Source organism: Lepidothrix coronata, unplaced genomic scaffold, assembly GCF_001604755.1.
Source record: "Lepidothrix coronata isolate B3197 unplaced genomic scaffold, Lepidothrix_coronata-1.0 Scaffold118, whole genome shotgun sequence".
In the NCBI taxonomy this organism is placed as follows: Eukaryota; Metazoa; Chordata; class Aves; order Passeriformes; family Pipridae; genus Lepidothrix; species Lepidothrix coronata.
Window position 1 is genome coordinate 1,999,512 of NW_016690298.1, and position 20,967 is coordinate 2,020,478.

The following is a 20,967-nucleotide window of genomic DNA, read 5'->3' on the forward strand; positions in this document are numbered from 1 at the left end:
ACAACATTAAAATAAAAAAAAAATAGCTGATATGATTTTATATCAGGCTGCCACATAGGCGGATCAAGTGTTGCTGCAGCTCTAGCCACCCTCTTTCTTCCTTCCTCCACTCCCTCTGCTCTGAGTGATGACTTGTACAGAGAGGTTTTTTCCTCCTTGTTGAGGCGGTAGCTGAGGGCCAGTGGGCCCACACTCTGCTCTAGAAAGCGGCATTAGAATGTCTGCTGTGAGACCAACCTGCAGCCTGACACCTGAATCCTTCCAAAACAAACAGGCCTGTAGGTCTGTGCTGAGATGCCTGGGCATCTCCCCTTCTGATTTCTCAGTCACTAGCTTGAATGTAACCAACCAAGAGGAACCAGTTCTCCACTCTTCGCTGATCAATCTATGTCTTTTTGTTCCTTTTTCTGTACCTGAGGAGGACAGAGGTAGTGTCAGAGATGATGTCTCGTGTACGTTTCTTTCCTGTGTTAACCTCTTGCCTGTTAGTGGGGTCAAGAGACACAGCATCAAAACTCCCAGAAACAGGCCCTTCTGCAAAAGGAGGTGTTGCCCATTATTTGCTGCACATTGCTTCTTGTGGAGCAAATTTAGGAAGGCTGCATTGGCCTCCTGACAGCCCCTGACTCTCACTGGGACGTTGCCAAAGTGTCTAGGGCCAGCTCCTTCCAGTGAGAGCATTTTAAGCAAGGTGCCTTGATCCATACCAAGGGACCTGAATGCTGCATCCAAGTGTGAAAACATTGGCAGCTGGCCCATTTACTGAAGCAGGAATAATAGTACCCACTCACCTCTGGGAAGCATATGGAGCACCCCTGTTTTATTATTTGTTTTATTTATTTTGTCACACTTATCAGCCATTCGGCTGTCTGGGCACACAACCCATACATTAAAACCCAGAGTGTAACACAAAGATCTCTTCTACTCTGAGCATATCCTTTTTGTAAAACCAAGCATGGGCAGGAGGGAAGGATGGAAGATACTTTACACAAGAAAAGGATGACAACAATATATTTTTTTCCAATTCTCTTGTTGATGGAACCATTCTGAAAACGTTAGTGACATCAAGACAAGAAGATGGGAGTAATAAAAAGCAGGGATGAGGTGGTTAGTGGGAGCATGGACAGAGAGACTTGGCCTCTAGCCAGCCTGTCGCATGCTCAGGAAGTCTCTAAAAAGCTCTTTCCATTATTATTTCTCTAATGACCCCATTAGACATGTGTGAAATTCTGAGAAGCTTTAAATATGTTGTAGAGAGACACACTGGCAAATCTGCCCAGTTTTTCTGAGGAATGGCAGGCTGCATTGATGAATGTTTTAGAGCATCCCAATGTGTAATTTATTTCCTGGAAATTAATTGCATGTGCTGTTTTCATTGTCCTGTAGTGAATAATCAGTTTTGCTCCCTTTTTAATTAGGTAACAACATAGATTCCTCTGCTAATCATGACACAGTGGTCTATGCATATCACATCTTTTTCTATGGGAAACAATTTCAAATCATTGTCTAGGGCCCAGCACAACTTTTAAGACATGAGATTATGTATCAGTGGTAATGCTTAGGTCACTGCCATTGAAGACCTCATGCACAAGACCAGCTAGAGAACTCAGACTGGGCATTGGTACCTGCTATGGCCTCCTGAAGCAGAAGTTTAAGGAAATCCTATGGAGAAACCAAATTAAGGAGCCTGAAGTTTCAAGGTGTTGACATGATGTCAAACCCGGGCACCAAGAGGTCCATCCCATCTGGAGAGTGTTCACTGGTCCCTGAGCTGAGACACTGCACTGACATTAGCCATACTGCATGGACTAGAAGCCTTCAGATCTTCTTTATCATTGAGTACTTTTGGTCCACATCAAACCCAGCACCTTTGTCAACTGTTCTGCCTGGGATGGCAAATATGAAGTCCCAGTGAAGACCTAAGTTTCCCCTTGTATTCAGAGGCTGGATGGGTCTGCATGGACATATATAGGAGGACAATGTGGAGAAAGCCTCTTCTGCTGATGATTGCAGGGAAAAGCTAATGGCCTTCAGCAGCTGCTACTTAAAATTTTCAAGCAGGCTGAGAGAGTAAAAATTATCGGCCTTGGCATCAATTCATTACTTGCAGCAAAACTCTTCTAATTAAGCAATAGTGTTCAGTCATATTTACCCTTCATTGGGCTACAAGGAACCCATATTTCTACTGCAATATATGCTACCGAAAAAAACCCCAAATTATCAGTGAGTAAACGCTGCTGGAGTAAAATGAAAAAATAATATCATAGCTATTAGACCATGAAATCCTCTGTAACTAATTAATCTGCCAGGGAAAAGTTTGTTGGTGGTATTTCGGCTTCCTGCTGGGAACCTGTAAAGCCGGCACCGCTTCCCGATACATCACGGAACGCGCGGCCGCTGCCACCTGGCCCTGGAAGTTCCCGTGTTTAACAGGTCCGCGCAGCGGTCGGAGGGAGGTGGAAACCAGCCTGGAACACGCCGGGGCGCAGAGGCTTCGCTGCCTTCCGGCTCCCCCGAGGCGGCGGGGCCGCGTCCCGCAGTGCCGCGCTCGGCGGGGCCGGTGCGGGACTCCGGGGGCGCCGCGGGCGGGGGGCGGGCGGGGAGCGGGCCGGAGGCGCAGCGCAGCGCGGAGACGCCGCGCCCCGCCCGGCGGAGCTGTCCGCGCCCCGTGGTGCTGAAGCCGCAGCGCCCGCCCAGCCCCTTCCCCCGCCCCTCCTCCCCTTCCTCCCCGGCGTGGGCTCTCGCAGGCAGCCGACAGCCCGGGGCATCAAAGGTTGGGAAGGGCCCCATTCCTCCCTCGATTCCTTGATTCTCCCCCCCCTCACCCCGCCTTTTTGCTTCTTCTTTGCTTTTTTTTCTTTTTTTTTTTTTTTTTTGAGTCGGGGAGGGAGTATTGTTTCTCCATGTTACACCCCTCCCTTCCTGCAAATCCCCGCTCGCACTGCAAACAATCTGCCTTCCCCATTGCATCCAAGGGAGGTAGCAACAGCAACATCATCACGGCAAGCCGGATGGGAGAGCGGAGAGGAGGCTGCTGCTGAGAGAGGAAGGCACACACGCACACACCAGCTCGATGTTGCCAAAGCGGTAGGAGCCGCACGAAAAATAAGCCATGCTGCCCCATGTGTCTGGCGCATTGTGCTTTATCCTAGCCTTTTAGGAGGAAGAAGAGAATTATCTGCTCCGATTTTTTTTTTCCTGACAGCGAGAGTGCGACAGACTTGCGATGGTTGAATGTCAATGCCTGTGAGAGAGAGCAACAGTCAGAGGAGGAGGACAGAAGGGGAGGAAAATGAAGGTGGGGACGGTGGTGGAGAGAAAGAAGGAGCCTCGTCCAATGCATCAAAAGGAGGTTCCTGCAATTGCTGATAGAGTCCTGGCCGCCTCGCCATCCACAATGGTCTGTACAAGCTGCCAATGCGTTTGATGACGTTCCTGTTTTGTGAAAGGAGGAAAGGAAACGTGACCATGTAAGATCCACGTTTCCCCGGTCAATTACATGCGAAGAATAGATTCGATTTCGACGGGGTTTTTTGGTCCAGGATGGTAACAGCTTAGGGAATAATACAGCCGCCTTCCCTCACCAATTTCGCTCTGATTTTTTTTTTTTTTTTGTGTGGTCCAGACAGCTGCTGGAATAGAGAAGGTCAGAATATATAAATATATATAAAATATATATGATATATATATTATATATATAAAAATATATTTGTCTCAGTACCTCTGGGATTAAGCTCATTGAATGCTAATTATTTCTTTCAGGACTTTTAATATTTACAATGAAATCTTTTAAAGGCAACGGTAAAATCTGAAGCCACCTGGGAGTACAGTGTTGGAAACGTAGGGTGTTTTCCCACAAACAATGTGAAGGTCTTTTTTGTCAAAGAAGCAATTTTGATAATAACAACAGCTACCAATTTTGCATTTTGATAGCCAGACCAGCTGCTATTTTGTCTGGGTTCACACCAGGATTCGTGTGATCAGGTTTTATTTTTTAATTGAAAAAAAATTACAAAATAGAAGAAAAAGGAAAATTACTTGAGATGCCAAATACTGTCGAGAGAACCATATTCTCCCTCCTCCCCACACCCACTGGAGACGTGGACCCTTCTTTTTTAAAGGCTTAAGAGTTGCGAGAGCTGATCGGGGGCTTTTCTCCCGAGCCCGCTGCCTGCGCCCCTGGACCCTCGGGCGTGGGAGATTTATTTCCTCCTCCTCCCGCTGATTTCTAAGCAAACTTGTGGAGGGGAGCAAAGGGTCCCCGAGCAGCACAGAGTCGGTTTTTTTTCTGGTGTGGATTTTTCTTTCACTGGCTATCCCCGCCGGGTTGCAGCGGGCTGCCGGGGATTCCGCCCCCTCGCCCTCCGGCTCTGCTTTTGTCCCTTCCCCGGCGACCAGCGCAGCCCCCCCGGGCACTGCGGCCGCCGCGGAGCCCCCCGGCCGCGGGGCGCCCGGCTCCTGCCCTTTTTCTTTTCCCCCCCGTGCCCGCCTGCCAAGGAAAGGCACATGTTAATACCACCCGGCGCGGGCATTTTCTGCTACTGCTGCTGCGGGCTCCTCCGTCCGAGACAGATGTTGCGAAACCAAGGCCTCCTCAAGTGCCGCTGCCGCATGCTCTTCAATGACCTGAAGGTCTTCCTGCTGCGGAGACCCCCCGCGCCGCCGCCGCCCTCCCCGCCGCCGCCGCTCCCCATGCCCGGCGGCGCAGAGGCGGCGGCGGGGGCCGCTCCGCCCGGGGGGCGCGGGTCCGGCTGGCGGGCGGCGGCGGGCGGCGGCGGCGGCGCGGGCAGCCCGGCCGCCGAGGAGTGGGGCAGCCCCGCCGGGGAGCCGCCCGCCTCCCTGCCCAGCAGCACCTCCTCGGATGACTTCGGCAAGGGCAAGGCCGAGGACCGATACTCGCTGGGCAGCAGCGTCGACAGCGGCATCCGCACCCCGCTCTGCAGGATCTGCTTCCAGGGGCCCGAGCAGGTGAGCGGCCGCGGGCGGTGGGCGCCGGGGCGGGGGGACCGATGGCAGCGATGCCCCAGCCTGCGGGACGTGGGGCCTGATGCTTGCAGGGATGTCACTGGTGCCCGGAGCAGGACCCGAAAGCCATGGAGCCTCTGCCTTCTGCCCAGGCCCTGGGCTTTAGGATTTTGCACCTCGGTAGTGTTTCCCCGGGAAGCGTGGGGTGGACGCCTGCTCCATCCCTCTCTGCTGCCCGGCAGTCCTGCCCCGGGAGCCCATGCCCAGCCTCAGAGCTGTACAGCTGTGGCATGGGAGGGACGCGCTGACGCCTTCTTGAAGCAGAGTGGAGCTCAGCAAGGGAGGCTTTTCCTTGCTTTGTGGGTGCCCAGTTGCAATGATACCAGAAGTGATGCAAAGGACGAGTTTAATGTGCTGTTTGCTTTTAAAAATACAGCTTCAGTCTCTACAAAGACATGTGGCAGGAGACAGCTCCACTTCAGTGGTTCCCAGGGGACGGCTAGTAGGAGCTCTGCAGGTGCTCCACTGCTCCCATGCTCCCAGGTGCACTAGCTGGAGGAGAAAACCGTCTGGTTACAACTGTAGCTGTTGAAGCTTGAGCCTTGAGGTGCTTGTTGGAACAGACTGAGGTTAGGCCAGTGAAGTTTCCCTATACCACACAGGAGAATGAAACAAATGCAACTGTGCTAGAACATAAGATGCCACCTTAGGGCATTATTCTCCATATTTAATGACAATTAAAAGCAGCTCGTGCATTTTCGGGCTGGCAACTTCCTTATAGTGATGTACCCAGCAACATTTGTACCTAACATGACATGGCTTGCAGGTGACAAGGAAGGCTGCAGACCTCTGTGGGATCAAGCCCATAAATGCTGATAACCTTTACTACTTGGGATAGTCCCATTAACTGTCTTAATAGGGGATCTTTGCATGGGAAAGGGTTAAGAGATTTGACTATACTGATACTATTTCCATTTTGGGCACAGATTCTGGCATGTAAGGTAATACATTGAAACCTTGAATGGGGTTTGCCCCATGTCTTCTTTCCCCTTCACGGACCTGTGTGCTATGCTAAGGAAAGCTAGTTCTCATCTGAGAGTGGCCACGCTCTGGCACACATCCTGCCTTTCCCAGAGCTACCTACATCTGTAATGCAGTGATCGTGCCTTCCCTTATGCTGGTTCAAGGATGGTGGTGATGGGGGCTGGGAGGTGCGGAATAGGCTTCCATTCTTCTTTGGGAGAAGCAGGGCCTGCCACCAACCCATCCCAATATCCACAGCCCTGCTGGATGTGTCATACCAAGGGTCCCATAGGTCACAGCTCGGTTCTCAGTAGCCATCTCTAATGGTTTATGCTGTGAGACAGTTTTGATCATAGGATTTTAGATGGGGATGGGGAAAATGATTCTTTTTTGGAGATATCGTATGCCTTTCTCACTTATTTGTCTTCTTCATGTCTCTTCTAAAAGTTGGAAGCCATGCAATTCACTCCCTGGGAATTTACATTATTCCACATTTCTAGTACTCTTCCCTGGCTTACCATTCTGCCTGTGTACATGAGACGTAGCACCTGCAAGATTGGCTTACGTGTCAGAGCAAATAGAACCTAAGCAGAATTAAAATAAAGGTAGTTCTCTTCCTTGGAGAACATTAATGCTTGAAAATAATTGGATGCTAATTTTCACACTGAAAACCAGTGTAGGTTGCATTGTAAAAGTGAGACTATTTGCTGACCATCTGCCAGCCTACCTGAGTGAGAAGCTGGGCAGACGTGACTGGCATCAATAGAGTTTCACCAGGATTTCTCTTTTTTTTTGCTTCTCACAGTTTCTGACCAATATAATAAGACACTTATGGCTGGATTCTGCCACTCGTCCTTGAGCTTTACCTTATTCTGTAAATAATTTTTTCTTCACCAGCATAGCTTGAGGAGTATCTGAAACCCTTTGCCCTGCAGCAGCTGGGAAGCACATTATGGAGGCCCAAATCATGAGGTTTTAAAGCACAGCCAGATCCCCAGATCTTGACACAGATTCCTGGAAGTATGTTTCAGAATAACTGAGTGCTGAATTGGTGCAGATGATGTCAAGACATGTACTTTGGTTTACTTGGCCCTTATGTCAATAAAAATCCAGTGGGGCTAAATCCCAAATTCCTTTTCTTTGTTATTATGGTGGTTATTACTGGTTTAGTCTTTGTTTCCCATTTGTTTTCCAACTCAACAGCTGAGCAAAGACTCTTCATGTTTTGGACTTTCACAACTATAAAAGTCATAGATGCACATTACTCTCTACCACCTCTGCCAAGATCATCATGAAAATTTATCTGCTTGGAAACAAAATATAATTGCTAGTTCTTTACTCTGTAGATTAATGACAATGACAGATATAAACAGTGTTTTATTTACCTGTCAAAACCATCTAAAACTGCTGCAGCTGTGGGCAAATTTGCGGGGCTGCATCACAGTACCAAGAACAAAAGCCATCATTATAAATTGACTGTTAGGTACTCTAAGCTTATTTACCCAGATAAAATGACAGTGAGTCTCCAAAAGAAGTTTTAATCCTGTTTCGATATAAAAAAACCTAACCAAAACAACAGCCAAAAAGGTTTCTTAGTAATCTGGCTTTGCAATAGGTTTTACTTAATATATAATGCAAAACAAAATCAGTAGGGATTTTCACTTTAAATTTATGATTGCCCAATATGCATGATACTTCAGGCTACTGAATTGCTTATATCTTAAGCTCCTCGTGTGTGTGTTTGTGGCTCTTATGGGTAAGCTGATTCTTTCATTTAAAAATGTGCTGAGGACTGTAGGAAGGAGGAAAGCTCATTATTGTGAAACTGTTCTGATCCTTGCATGTTACTCAAGAGAAACGCGGGTTGCAGACAAGAAAGAGTGGATCTGGTGATCGGGGGATCACAGCATCTGGGCTCCCATTTGAGGGCATGACCAGCAAGCTCTTCTCAGGTCTGGCAGCTGAAAAAGGCAATTGCTTTCACTGAAAATGAGAGCTTAACATCATGAAAGCTGAGAGACTGAACTCTGCACTTGGTAATGGCATTGCCTTTCGTGGACTTGCTTGGCATTTTCAAAGGTTTCAATGACAGAACATCCGGCACCGTTGTGTCAGGAAATTCTGAGGCTCTGGATTGAACGGCAAAGCTCTGGAGAGAAAGCAAGAAAGAAAAATGCTGGAGTATTTTCTTCTGTTTTGGGTAATGCTAAGTGTTTGCAGAATTTTATCGGCTTTCCTGGATCTCTGACAGTATTCTGCAAGAGAAAGAAATGAAGATGAGCTCTGCTCTCACAAATGTTTCACAGTATTTGGTATGATTCCAAGCTGAGAGCAAGTTGTGGAGATGAGCAGGAAAAAACATGGGTGAAAAGTCCCTTCACATCAGCGGATAAACTGTTTGCCCATGTCACAAGGAGTTAGCAGTACTGTGGAGTTTGGGATCTCGGAAGTTATGCTAGCTGTGCTGAAAATAAATAGAAAAGCGTTCTTAAATAAAACTGAGATAATTTGGAAATCCGTATGTTTCAAGGATTGCTTGTTAGATTGTCAGCTAGAGTGTGTGTACATCTTTTCTTACCTATCAGTTTCAGTCTGCATTTCTCTATTTCTCTGTTCTGAGGAAAGATGCTGTAAGGATGGAGATTTGAAAAGTCAGTGCAGATAGATTTGGTTGGATAAGGAGGATCAGAGAGAACAGTTTGTGGACTATTTTGCTTGCAGGCTTGGACTTAGCTCAGCATTCGATAGAAATGCTTGAAAATAGACTATCTTTCCCACCAAAGTTCCCTCTAGACTTTTGGGACACCAACTCCTTAATATGAGAACATGAAGACCTTCAAGGAAATTGGAAGGGAAGACAATTTACAATGGAGATTAGGGCATACATTTCCATGTGATATGTAATTAGGCTGTGGAGCTCCTTGCTGCAGGACATCAGCAAGACAAGGAACTAAAGTTTAATGAGTGATTGTAAAGCCATGTGGTTATTAAGACTACTTAGTGTCAGAACAATTAATGATAACACTTCTGAAAGTAATATTCACGCTTCACATCTGAAGCCAATCTAGAGATCAGGGTAAGACTGAAGAGGAGCAAAGCCTTGGGGCTGGTCTCTAGCCCCACAGCTCACCAGCCCCTTGTGTATAACCAGTGGGATCTTCCTCTGCAGGTGCATGTCTGGATTTCATGCACATGTAATGTAATGTCTTCATCATCAAGGCACCTGCCATGTTCAGGACTTCTCTAGAGCTAAGCTGAGCCTAAATTACTCAGTCTGGATTAACACATTCTTGGAGGCCCTATGTAGGATCAGTGAATGGTCAGTACTGTTGAATGGCTGGTCATTAGCATGTGTTGCTTGAAATAACCACTGAGAATCTCAGCCACATTCCTGTTCCAGGCACAGGCAAAAAGCGTCTTTAGCCCCCTGCCTAGTAGGATTTGCAGAAAAGGCATGAGCTAAGCCAGAAAATATTGCCACTCTACAGACTAGGTCTCTCAGCAGCACAGAGGAGTGCAGGAGACCTTTGGGATGCCTGATTTCTGATTTACAACATTGTAAGATCAAGGAGAATCAGGTACCTGTTTTCTGGAGTGAGACAAAAAGAGGCAGGCTGTGGCGTAATGCAGGGCACAGGTGTGATAGTGAATGAGTGGAAGAAGAAACAACTGTGCAGCCATCATCACAACCATGTCCAAAGCCAGGAAAACTTGGGAATGGAGATGCTGGTATTTCAAGGAGTCTGTCCAAACTGGCTAGACCATCAGGATGCTCTTTTCAAACATTGAATCACAGAATGACAGTGCAGGGTTCCCATCCATGTCCTTTCATAGGTGTGTTCCCACAGGGTTCATTAACTTGGTGTTAGAAGGAGAATCATTAATTGGAAAACAGCCAGTCCTGCTAAAACTGAAGACTAAGAGATTTTGGGATGCAGCTGTTTAGATTTCAATCTGTATATTGTAATTTATGACAGAAAGGAAGAGAAGATGCTTCCCGTGACATTCAGTCCACCTCTCTGCCTTCCCATCTTTGAATCTTAATGCCTCTATAGCTAATTCTCCTGTTTCATCTGTCCCAGGATCAAATCTGTGCTGTGTAGGCAGACCATTCTTGGCTTTGGCAAAAGCTTTGCTTGAGCCATCAACTGAATGGAGCCCAGGATGCCATCTATTTTAGATTTAGATGCTGTTGCCACAGAGTTGATTGGCAAAGCTCCCATTAACTTCAACAGCAAAAGTGTAGGCATCCAGTAGCAGGGACCTGACCCCTGTATTTCAATAATGTTGTGCACACAGCAGGGTTTCTATAAATAATAGTGAAAGCCACTAATCCCATTGACTTTTAATTGCTCCAGAAGACAGGGTTTTCACCTTCTGTGCCTGCTGAAACTCTGATGCCTGACCCATTTATTTCGGTGCCACTAGCTAGCCTGAGCAGCAGTTTTTCTTTTCTTTCACTTTTCCCCATATAAAAGGCTTCATGAAGGAACTTGTCTGTGTTCATGTCACTGTTTCTTAAATATACATTTTAGGCCATGATTACCAGTGGCTGATGTCAGTTAGTGACAGAACAAGCAATGCAAAAGCATGTAGCTCCATTGTTTGCATCTGTAGAGTCACTGTTATTTCCACAAAGGCAACGCTTGCTCCTGGAAGGGCTCTGTTCATACAAAACTGAATTGCATTCAGGTTGTCTTTCAAGCAAAAATTCATTCCTGGCAAGGGCCTCCTCTGTGGCAGCCTTTTGCTCACATTTGTGTTTTTCCATTCAAGGCTGACCCAGTCCAGAAGTCAGAAATGTGGTTGTGCCAAAAATCTGTGATTCTGCGTGTCCTATGCATCTGCTGCACGTGTCTCCACCACTCCTAGGCTGGAGTAAGATAATAAGAAGTAACTACAATTGTTACTGGTCCATATCTGTGGCCATCCCATCCTTTTATTAGCTGATTGCTAAAGGAATAAAGCCATGTGGTGGTGTTAGCTGTTACAGTTTATGCTCATCAGCCCTCCTCAACCAATTGGCTAATTTCAGCCAGATTTGGCAGAGAATTGAGATCTGAAAAGCATTAAATTCCTGTAAGTTTCATGAAAACTAGCTGGATAAAGAAGAGGAAAGCTAGAAATGTCCTGTTGTGGTAGAGATTATAGTATTGTCTGTGGTAGACACTGCAGGACACGGAGGACAAAGCTTCAGATGGAACAACTGCTTTAACAGGAATGTGTATCCCATCAGACAAAAAAAGAACAACCCCATCATCGTATGGTTTCCATGGGAAACCAGACTTACAGAATAGCTTGTTAACTTTTTATCTTTCTCCTTTTCCTTTGTTAATCAGGATTGCTTACCTAAAATGAATTGCTTGATGCCGAAGACTTTCTTATCTTCCCCCATCTTTTCACAACCTACCTTTTATCCTTTTCTGATTTATCACTGGTTGCAGTAGAACAGATTACATTCTTGGCAGCGGAGAATGATGAGTGATGACTTTCTTCTGATGAAGAAAATAACAGCAAGACCTGAAAATGTATTTAGATAATAAATGAGCTGCCCCCCATGCCCCACTGTGAGAAGTGATAAGGCAAAATCATGGTGGGCAGACTGATTGCAGTGGCAGGGCCCATACCCTGAAATCCTCACATGTATTTTCTTCTCTCATGTCATTTCTCCTTTACGGTCTTTGGTGGTTTTCTCTCACCTCCTCTTCTTTCTCTTCTTCTTGGCTAAAGTCAATTCATGCATCAGATCTTGGCCCCACCCATCCTACCTTGTTCTACTCTGCACAAGTTCTATGGCCTATTTACCATCATATCCAAGCCTTCTCTGTGTGCAGCTTGAACACTGATGACATGACTCAAAACAGTTGCACAAGTTTAACCTGCTTCCCTATGTGGGGAGGGAGGGATGGGATGGTACAGAATGGGAGAATGATAAGCAAAAATATGGTTTACGTATTATTTTAGTCTTTCCTACATCTAGTGCCTTGTGTTCGTTGGAGAAACCAGGCTGTGCTTGGGGAAAACTGTGTAAATTCTGTGGAGGATGGGGTAGTTCAATCTTGAAAGGAACCCTGAAAAAGTTTTGTTTCCTCTGTAGAAGAACTTCCTGGCGAACTTCCATTATGGTTGGAGAATTGGACTGTCAGACTTATGGAATCACAGACATTTAGACCAGCAGGTCCACATACAAAACAATTTTGCAGAACAGGAGAGAAAATAAACTTGATATTCCATCAGTTTGGAGGCCAAAGACTGCTATTGTCTTTGTAGTGTCTTTGCATGTTGCTTTTAGCAGAAGTTTACCAAGGATTGCTTGATTGACAGTGTGTTTACATTTAAGATAAGGCCATGGGGTCACCTTTCCCACGTAAAAGTTTGTGCCATTAGCTAAGAGATGAGTGTTAGAGGCACCTTTAAGTTTTATAGTGCATTAAGCATTTGTAGGTGTTTGCCCTCATGGCCTGAAGAGAGTCCTGTGGCTGCATCCTCTGTCAAGCTGCTCCTTGTGACTGCCATTGTAACCCTGGGTACTATGTGGGTTTAGCTTCTGTTTCTTAATCCATGCATTGATCATGCCCAAGCATAGGCCAATGCCCAGGTCTCAAGAGACTGAGTCCATCCATCCAAAATCCTGAGGCTGATCTAACCAGTTCTTAAGGATGAGCATGGCTGGAGAATCTGTCTTTCCTGCTGCAGCTCATTTCTTCTTGCCCTCCCATTAGGAGGACAACAGATTATTTTTACCTTTACTTGTTTTCCAAGAAGTAAGTAACTGAAGGTATTTTCCAGTAGCTACACAGTGAAAATTCATCCTTTCAGGACTTCACAAGTTCAGATGACAACTGAAGCCATAACATTCCCTGTTCTTCTCTAGACTGAACAATTCCAATTCTGCCTTTGCTCTTATGACCTGTTTTGTAGACTGCTAATCATCCTTGGTGTTATCCTCTGGACTCTCCCCAAGTGGTCCATATTTTGCTTTAAATGCACTGGAAACAATTCTCCAGCTGAATCCTTGTCAGTGCTGAGCAGTGCAGAAAGGTCTTGAATCCTGTTTAACAAGTAAACAGAAGTCATCCATTCCAGGGTAATGTTTGCTCTATTTATTTATTTATTTATGGAACAGCAGAAGATTATTGATTGTTACTCAACTCATGATCCAGTACGGTCTCCTTGTCCTTCAGAGCTGCTTCTTGAGCAGTTCTCCATCCTGACTCTCTGCACTTGGCATTACTCTCTCAGTGGAGGAGCTGTATTTGGCCTTACTGAATTGCATCCCTTTTTCCTCAGTAGCAGCCCCTTCCAGGAGGGCCTGCAAATGCACTAAGCATTAAGTCTGTTGAATCTTTGAGGTCATTAATGATTTGAGCTCTTCTGCCTTGCCTCCTGAGGAGAGTTGGGAGGAAAAGGCTGGAGGAACAGCTGTGCTTTTCTTAAAGAATCCCTTGACTGCCATAGATAAGACTTATGGCTGAGGCTGGTCCTGTCATTGCCCATTTATAGCCATGGGGAAGAGGAGCAAATGGATCCTCATTACTTCAGTTCAGGTGTCTGCTCTCTGCCCCAGTCAAAGCCACTCTCAGCAAGGCTGAATATGACTTTCCTGACAGATTTAGGGCTCTAGCCAGTCCTGCTTGAAATGTTGCCCCCATCACCCACTTCTCTCCTGCTTCTCCAATCACTTTATGGATGGGGTAGCTCACATTTCCTCCACCTTCTTGCACTAGCACTGTCACTTGGGCATTAACCCTACCCTCACCTTGAGATTCTTTTCTCTCATTTCCCTGTTGTGTATTCATGTTGTGCCTAGGTCTTCATTTGCTTACTTTAGGGTATAACAGATACTTGCTCACGTCCTCATTTCTTGCTTTCATTTCTGTGATACCTTTTTCTCCAACTTCCTAGCACAGGCATTGCCCTGCTTCCCTTGAGTCAAAACCAAGCAGATCACTTCTTTGACTGGTATCTTGATGGAAGAAGTGGTTTTCCAAGAACTTCCATGTGCATGTCCCTGCCCATCAGTGTTCACCGTCCTTACTAAGACAGGTCCTGTATTGTTTTTCACTCCAATTCTCATTCTTTGGGAGAGCTAAGAAAGCCATGTGGAAGAATCTGTTGAAGACGTAACACACAGCATCAGCACACAGGAATCCCGCTGACACTTCACCCACATCACATCAGCACCTACCCTGGCAATTTCATGCAGGTGGTGAACTACAGTTCAATGGATGGTTTGCACTTTCTGCAAGTTGGGGGGTGATGGGCTAAAGCTGCCCCTCCAAACACCCCACTGCTTTTAGTTGTGTCAGGTGTTCTTCTCAGCTTGTCTCATATGTTGCATGACCTTGCACTGTCTGATGAATTAAGCACTTCCCTCTTCTCCTTGTTAAGCACACTAGGACCTGTCAGGATTTAAAGTGCTGGAAAAGTACAAGAATATTATTATCCCATTCCAAGTGATATTAAAAGAACATTAAGACGGATCAGATGAGCATTCAAGAAAAGTAGGTAATAATAAAATACTGTATCGGAGAGAAATAGTAGTTAAGTAATTAAAGAGAGGGTTTGCACAAGAGGCAGGAGAGTTATGGGTGCTTTTGGCCTCTAGACCATCCTTTATTTTAATACTATGGTAACCTTTACAGGCTGTCATTATGTCAAGCATTGCACCAAGAAGTGAAGCAAAGGCTTTTCTTGCCCTAAAGAGTTCACATTTAGGACATAAACCCCAACATTTCCTTAACATTGAAGAGACATGCAATCATAAAAGATTTAGGGCCAGAGGGAGTTATTGGGCCAGTCTAGTCTGAACCTCTCTATATTAGCAGTGAAATAAGTTCCCTGAATGAAATTCCTGCTTGAAGGTTAATAGCTGTGCAAGGACTGGAGACGAAATATCCCATCTTGATTTTCAGATCTCCCAACAATGGGAAATTGTTGCAGTGCCCAAGGAGAAAATCTGGGGAAACAAGAGAACTGAAACTGTCTTTGCATATCAACTTTTGTCTTTTCTGTCACAGAAAGTACTATGTACTGTGTGCATCCTTAGAAACCAGCTTCAAAAACCCTTGGGCTAGCTGGCAGAGAAGATTTCCCTCATGGAAGAAGTTCTGTGTTTGAAGACAGTTTTATTCCACATCAGATTAAAAGGAAGAAACTTTCAGCCTGGAAAAACACTCATGGGATTCAGCTAGTTAGGAAAAACACAGTTCATAGCCTTCTCTGACATATGAGAGCAGAAGTGCTGTCACCTACATTTAACCCACATTTGGAAAATTTTCTTCATACATGGGATGGCTACATCATTTCTAAGAAAAACATTTCTACAGCCCCCATAGCCTGCAGTGAGGAATCCTACATAAAGTTCAGCTTGCTAAACTGTCATGACCTGGCCCAGCTGCCATCGTTATTCTCTTTCCCACTCTTTATGATTAATTTCTTGCCCTTCTTGCAGACGTGTGAAATCTGCAGGAGAGTCCCTGGCCTTCCCAACCTGCATCTGTTCATAAGATTTCTTCTTTCACCTTTTTCTTGGTGATACCAGACAAGAGCCTCGTCTCTTTGAAGGTGTGCTCAGACAGGTGATGCAAATGTCAGGTGATGGTGACAATTCTGAGTGTTGTAGCCCAGATCAAACAAAATCGCTCAACCTCAGAATAATTTTGGATGCAGAAACCTCAGGAGGTCATTTTGTTCAATGCCTACTCAAGCAGATCTGACCAGATCAGATACCCAGATATCCAGAGCTGGATAGCTCCAAAGACAGTTATTCGACACACCTCTCTGGCCCTGGTTTAATGTTTGACCTCCCTTATGGTGAAAATATGAGGGTTCTATTTTTTATTTATAATCATATTTCTTATGTTTCAAATTGTATCTGTTTCCTCTTGTCTTGTAACCATGCAGCTTGGAGAAGAGTAGGCTTTCTTGCTGTACCTTTCTATGAGGTGGCTGAAGATAGCAGTAAGATCTCCCCTTAGCTTTTACAGTGATTTTAGGAAGAGCTGTGCGAAAGATAGGATTAAATGTCTGCTCTAATTCCCCAGGATGGATTTTCACAGGGGCTGAGATTTTTGTAATGGTAGTCAGATAAATAGCAAGGGAAAATAGCTGCCCCTCTATAGCTTGAAGAATGAGAACAAACATTGCTAATAATGGCAAAGGCTCAGATATTTCTCTTTGTCATAGCCAGGACACTTCTTGATCCAATAATCACTAAACCTCCAAGAGGTGATACTATGTCAAATCTGAGTCTTATAGAAATGCTGGTGGTAGAAAAACTTGATTGAGCAAGAACTGTTTCTGCTTAAATTGAACAGAAGGATAAGCAGAAAGAGATCTGTAACTAAGGTTTTCAACTTTACAAAAGCAGATTTTGAAAAATTAGGAATCCTCAAAAATGTGCAATATAAATGAAATTTATTATACAATGTCTAATTATTGCGAAAACCTCCATTAGCTTCTTTGTAACAAACAGAAGCATTATGTTTCAGTTGCTGCTTTCTGGAAGCTTACAGCCATTCTCCTTTCTACAGGCCATTTTTGCTTTCTGCCTTCAAGTAATTTGCCTGGAAAGCTGTTCAAAACCTGTCCCGAGATGTGTTTTAATAAAAATGAACATATTCTTTTCTCTCTTTCTTACTTGCTTCCCTAAGCATCGATAGTTCTCCATGTCAGTTCTATGTCCACAAGATACACTCTGTGACATTTAAACTTCTCTGCCAAATTCAGCCACCTTTGATAAATAAAGGCTGCAGAACTCCTGAGCTCTTATGAGTTGCATGAAAATGTGTGGCCAAGGGGGCATACCCCCTATATTGGGTTTGTGGTGCCATGGAAGGGAATTGTCATAACAGGTCCACAACTACTAGATATCAAAGAAGCCACTTTACTCCCACGTTCAATTCAGGGGGAACCTACCCGTTGTTTGGGTCCATTGCTCTGAGAACTTCTGGTTTTGCCGTTGTCCTTGTTCTTAATTTTGTTTACAAAAAGACAAGAAAAAGATCCATCTGCCAGCAGAAGCTGAGCTAGCAAGTTTGAGTGCAGTACCGGCGTATTTCAGAAAACGGTACACTTAGGAAAACAAAGGAACTGCATAGTAAAAGTTTTAGAGGCTTCTCCACTGACCCCAGTCCAAGATCTGTTATTTCAGTCGGCCTCTTTCAAGGGCACTTCCCAACGGGGCAGTCACACACAGCTGAATGGTACTTGCCCTTCAGGCAGCACAGGCATAGAGGACGTTGATGCAGCACTAGCTGGGATGGCTTGAAAGCCTGGACCAGCGTCTTTGGTAATTGGTAGTTGAAGGCAGCACCTCTTCCCCAAGCCTGCAGAATCCTACATGTCACTCCATCAAACAGCTGGATTGGAGAGCCAGGTGACCAGGGGAACAATTGTAGACCAGTTAAGTGATAATGAATGGCAGAGAGAATGTCAGAAATAATTCTGTGCAACTTAACAAGAGGAGGAATTTTGATCAGAGGCATCCAAAGTGCATCTGTCAGTAGGAAAGCGAGCTAAGCTGCTGGGACTCTTCAGAAGTTCTTATTGGTGTAGTAAGCCAAAGGGGATGCAGGGACTGCTACAGGCTTATGGATTTCTAAGGAGCAGTCTGAGAGGCCCCACATCAGAGATTATTTGCAAAGGCATACAAATGAGTGTGTGTGTAACTGAGCTGCTCTGCGTGTGTTTGGGAGGATCAGAAACATATGGGGCAAATGTCACAATCTCTGAAGCTGGCAGGAGGTTTGCTACCATAGCGTGGCTCTGTTTTCCGTTTGGGTTGGATCCAGCTATTTTTCCTTGTAATGGATGTGAGAAGGCTACTGAGATTGGGTTTCTGTGATGAAACAGAAGATGCAGGGGGATGATCTTGGGGCAGACAAGGCTGGAAAACACATGCTCTGCTTCTCTGATCAGCACAAGGCCATGTTGTACCTCATGGAGCCTCACTCATTCATTCCCACGGACTATCCCACTGCCACCAAAAAGGCCCAGTGGCATTCATCAGCTCCTTCTTTCTTTGTGTCCCAGTTCAGCTTTTCTCCACGTTTGTGTCTCCTTCAAATGGGGGTCAGGGATCTGTAACTTATCCCTCTCCAGGTGATGTGTCTCCAACAGGGGAATGTAACTCTCTGTCTTTTCTCGCCAGATAATCCTCTACCCCTAAGCAATGTGATTGGAGCAGCAATACCAGCCCTCCTGGGCTACAGGGGAGATTTCCACTTTCTCTTAACTACATCCTGAATGTTCCCAGTTTTTCAGCATGCTCTGCATTTTGGCCTGATTAGGCTATTTGTTCTGTTGTATTGCAGAGACAAGGAGTGGTGCTTAGGCACAAGAGAGTATGTTCTCTCTGTATCCTCTAAAATAAAAGAAAATGTGCTCAGCTGGAAATGAAACAACTTGGAGTTCAAAACTCACTTCCACTGACAGCTGTTTTGCATTTTCATACACTCACCAACCACCAGTACAGGCCAAGGTCTTTACCCCTAGGTAAATGCTCCTAAGGTCCTTAGCTATTTGTATGCTGGATATACTGATGAGTCAAAAGGAGGCTGCACAAATGCACAGAGATTGGGAAAACCATCCAGATCCTTCCCATTTGGCCTGCCTTAACCGTGTTTTTGGAACAAATATCCACCCACTGAGTCCCCTTTCTCAGACTGCCCTGTGGTATTTGTTCCCAGGGTGAGGTAAAACCCACGAGTCCTTCTGGTCAACAGTTTGGTACTCTCTGACACAGCTTCACATGTAATGGGTGGATTGCAGCATGAATAATAGCCCTTCCTGTGATTTATATCTTGTCAAGGGAGAGAGAGGGATTTTTGCAAGATACCTATCTACCTGTCAGTGCTTATGGCAGAACTGCTGGGACACATCTGCACTCATGTGACCGTCTTTAATCTGTTTCCTTTTAAATCACTGTGTCTACATTGCCTTGAGCTGTTTTCCTTCACTCCTGAAATACGCACAGCAGCATTGGAGGTAGGTATCTGCAGTGCATTGCTCTGCTTCTAGGCTTTGGGGCTTTTATGAGATGGTCAGAGCTTCATGGGTGTCAGGGACCTGGGTTCCCACCAGCACACTCCATGACCCTTCTGTCTTTGGAGGTTCTTCATGATCTCCAGGCAGCAGTCAGCCTTCAGGCGCTGCTGCAGCGTGTGCTGATCCCAGCACTCACTATGGAGCAGGGACTGGCTGTATGTGTGTTTGTGGCAGCGTGGGAGAAAGCAGATGACACGTGGCTGAGCCAAATTGGATTGAAAAGGAGATTAAATGGTCATTTGAGGGTCACGTTTTCCTGCAGAGGGCAGATTGATGGCATGGTGCACATCTGGGCTGTGGAGCAGATGCAGCAGAGTTTCAGCTGCTGCGAGGCACTTTCCCGGAGGACTCTGCTGAGCTTACTACAGGGTTGGAAACACAACACAGCAGCTAAGAGCTCCCCCATCCAGGGATGTCCCTGTGAGGAAAGTGTTCCTTTGGAATGTGACTACTCTTTGCTGCTACTGGTACATTTCTAGTTACAGATCTGCACTTTGGCTGTTCCTCCCAGTAGTATGTGCATGGCATGTCCAGTGCAGTGTGGTGATTAGCAGTGTGTGAGAATTGTGCTGAATCACAATGGCTCACAGATCAGGCCTGCATGTCTTCTGTTGTTTCAGTCCTCTTATCAGTGCTTGATGTTCACCCACTGAAAAAGATCTTTCCATCTGACCGACCATCCAGGAAGTTCACCAGGTCATGAAAGCAGGCTGACCTGGAAAGATCCAAGATACAAGGATGTTTCAGAACTTGATTTAGGCTTGAGCACTTTCTGACACTAGGATGTCAGAGCTGTGACCATGAAATGGTTGTGAGCCCTTGCTGGATGGTACAAGTGGTAAAGAAAAGTTCCCGGGCAGGGTGGTATTCACCTCATGTTAGAAGATCTCTAAGCAAATAGCACAGTGTGATATGGAGGAAAACCACATGGCCTGCCTCCATGACTGCTCAGAGGGGGGCATCTCTGCTTTCTGCAGAGCCAGAGTTTGCCTTCCTGCTAGAGAAAAAGAAATAGAACGGTGTGGGGAACTGAGCAGCAAACACAGTCCTCTCAGATGAGAGCTAACCTAGAGATCAGTGTTAAAAACCCCCACATTTAGAATCAAGGTGGCAGCTTGATCACTTGATAACAGGTCCCAGCCAAGGTAGAGGGTTGCTCTCTGGCTCTAAGAGGACACTTTTGAAGTAGTTCCCCTATGGTGTTGGCTTGACTAGAGGAGGTCTCTCTTCCAGTTCAAGCAGATGAAAGAGAATGAACAGCAACCAAGGATCTCAGCTTCTCCTCTGAGCTTTGTATATAAGCTGTGATTCTGGGCACATCACCGAGGTGGGACACAGCTCTGAATTGCAGACACCTCAATGTGAGTGTCACAACGTAGGTGTCTGCATGTGGACTGGATGTCTAGGCAGTGAAAAATCAAGAGCTTGACTCATGCCCACGCAATGATTTCTTAGTGGAAAACATCTTGAGGTAGATAATTGTGCCCCTAGTCAATACAGTCAGTGGAGCTGGAGAGCTAGACACCTACATTTGCTCAGCTGACTCACTCCTGGGGCTCTGCTGTCAACATTGACTAGACCTCCATCGATTATACGGGGACAAGGACATCCAGTGCTCATATAGCTGCTACATCTAGATATAGTCTCTCTGGACCTGGATTCACCTGTAGTGATACATAGGACCCTTTCATGCCACCATGAAGCAGGACCGGAGATCTTCACTTTCTTCTAGGACTGCTGTAAGGGATCCTTGTTCAACTATAAAACACTAAAACCACTTCAAAGCTAGGTGCTCTGCAAATGCTGACTGTTCACATTATTATAAGTAAACAGCATTCAGAAATGCATGCACAACATTGAAGAGTAGTAAACAGATGGGAGAAGTTGCCAAGTAAGGCCACGCTGAAGCGGCGAGCAAAAATAAGTGTT

The 20,967-nt window shown here is 45.7% G+C and overlaps 1 protein-coding gene across 1 annotated transcript in view; it reads left to right on the plus strand.

The window, feature by feature from the left end:
- The first annotated feature begins 4,572 nt into the window (after positions 1 to 4,572).
- Positions 4,573 to 20,967, plus strand: part of MARCH4 (membrane associated ring-CH-type finger 4) — a 98,121-nt gene continuing 81,726 nt past the window's right edge. Inside the window, exon 1 of the mRNA XM_017825273.1 lies at positions 4,573 to 4,968. Within this exon, the coding sequence (XP_017680762.1) occupies positions 4,573 to 4,968 (396 nt within the window). The remainder of the gene's footprint in view (positions 4,969 to 20,967) is intronic.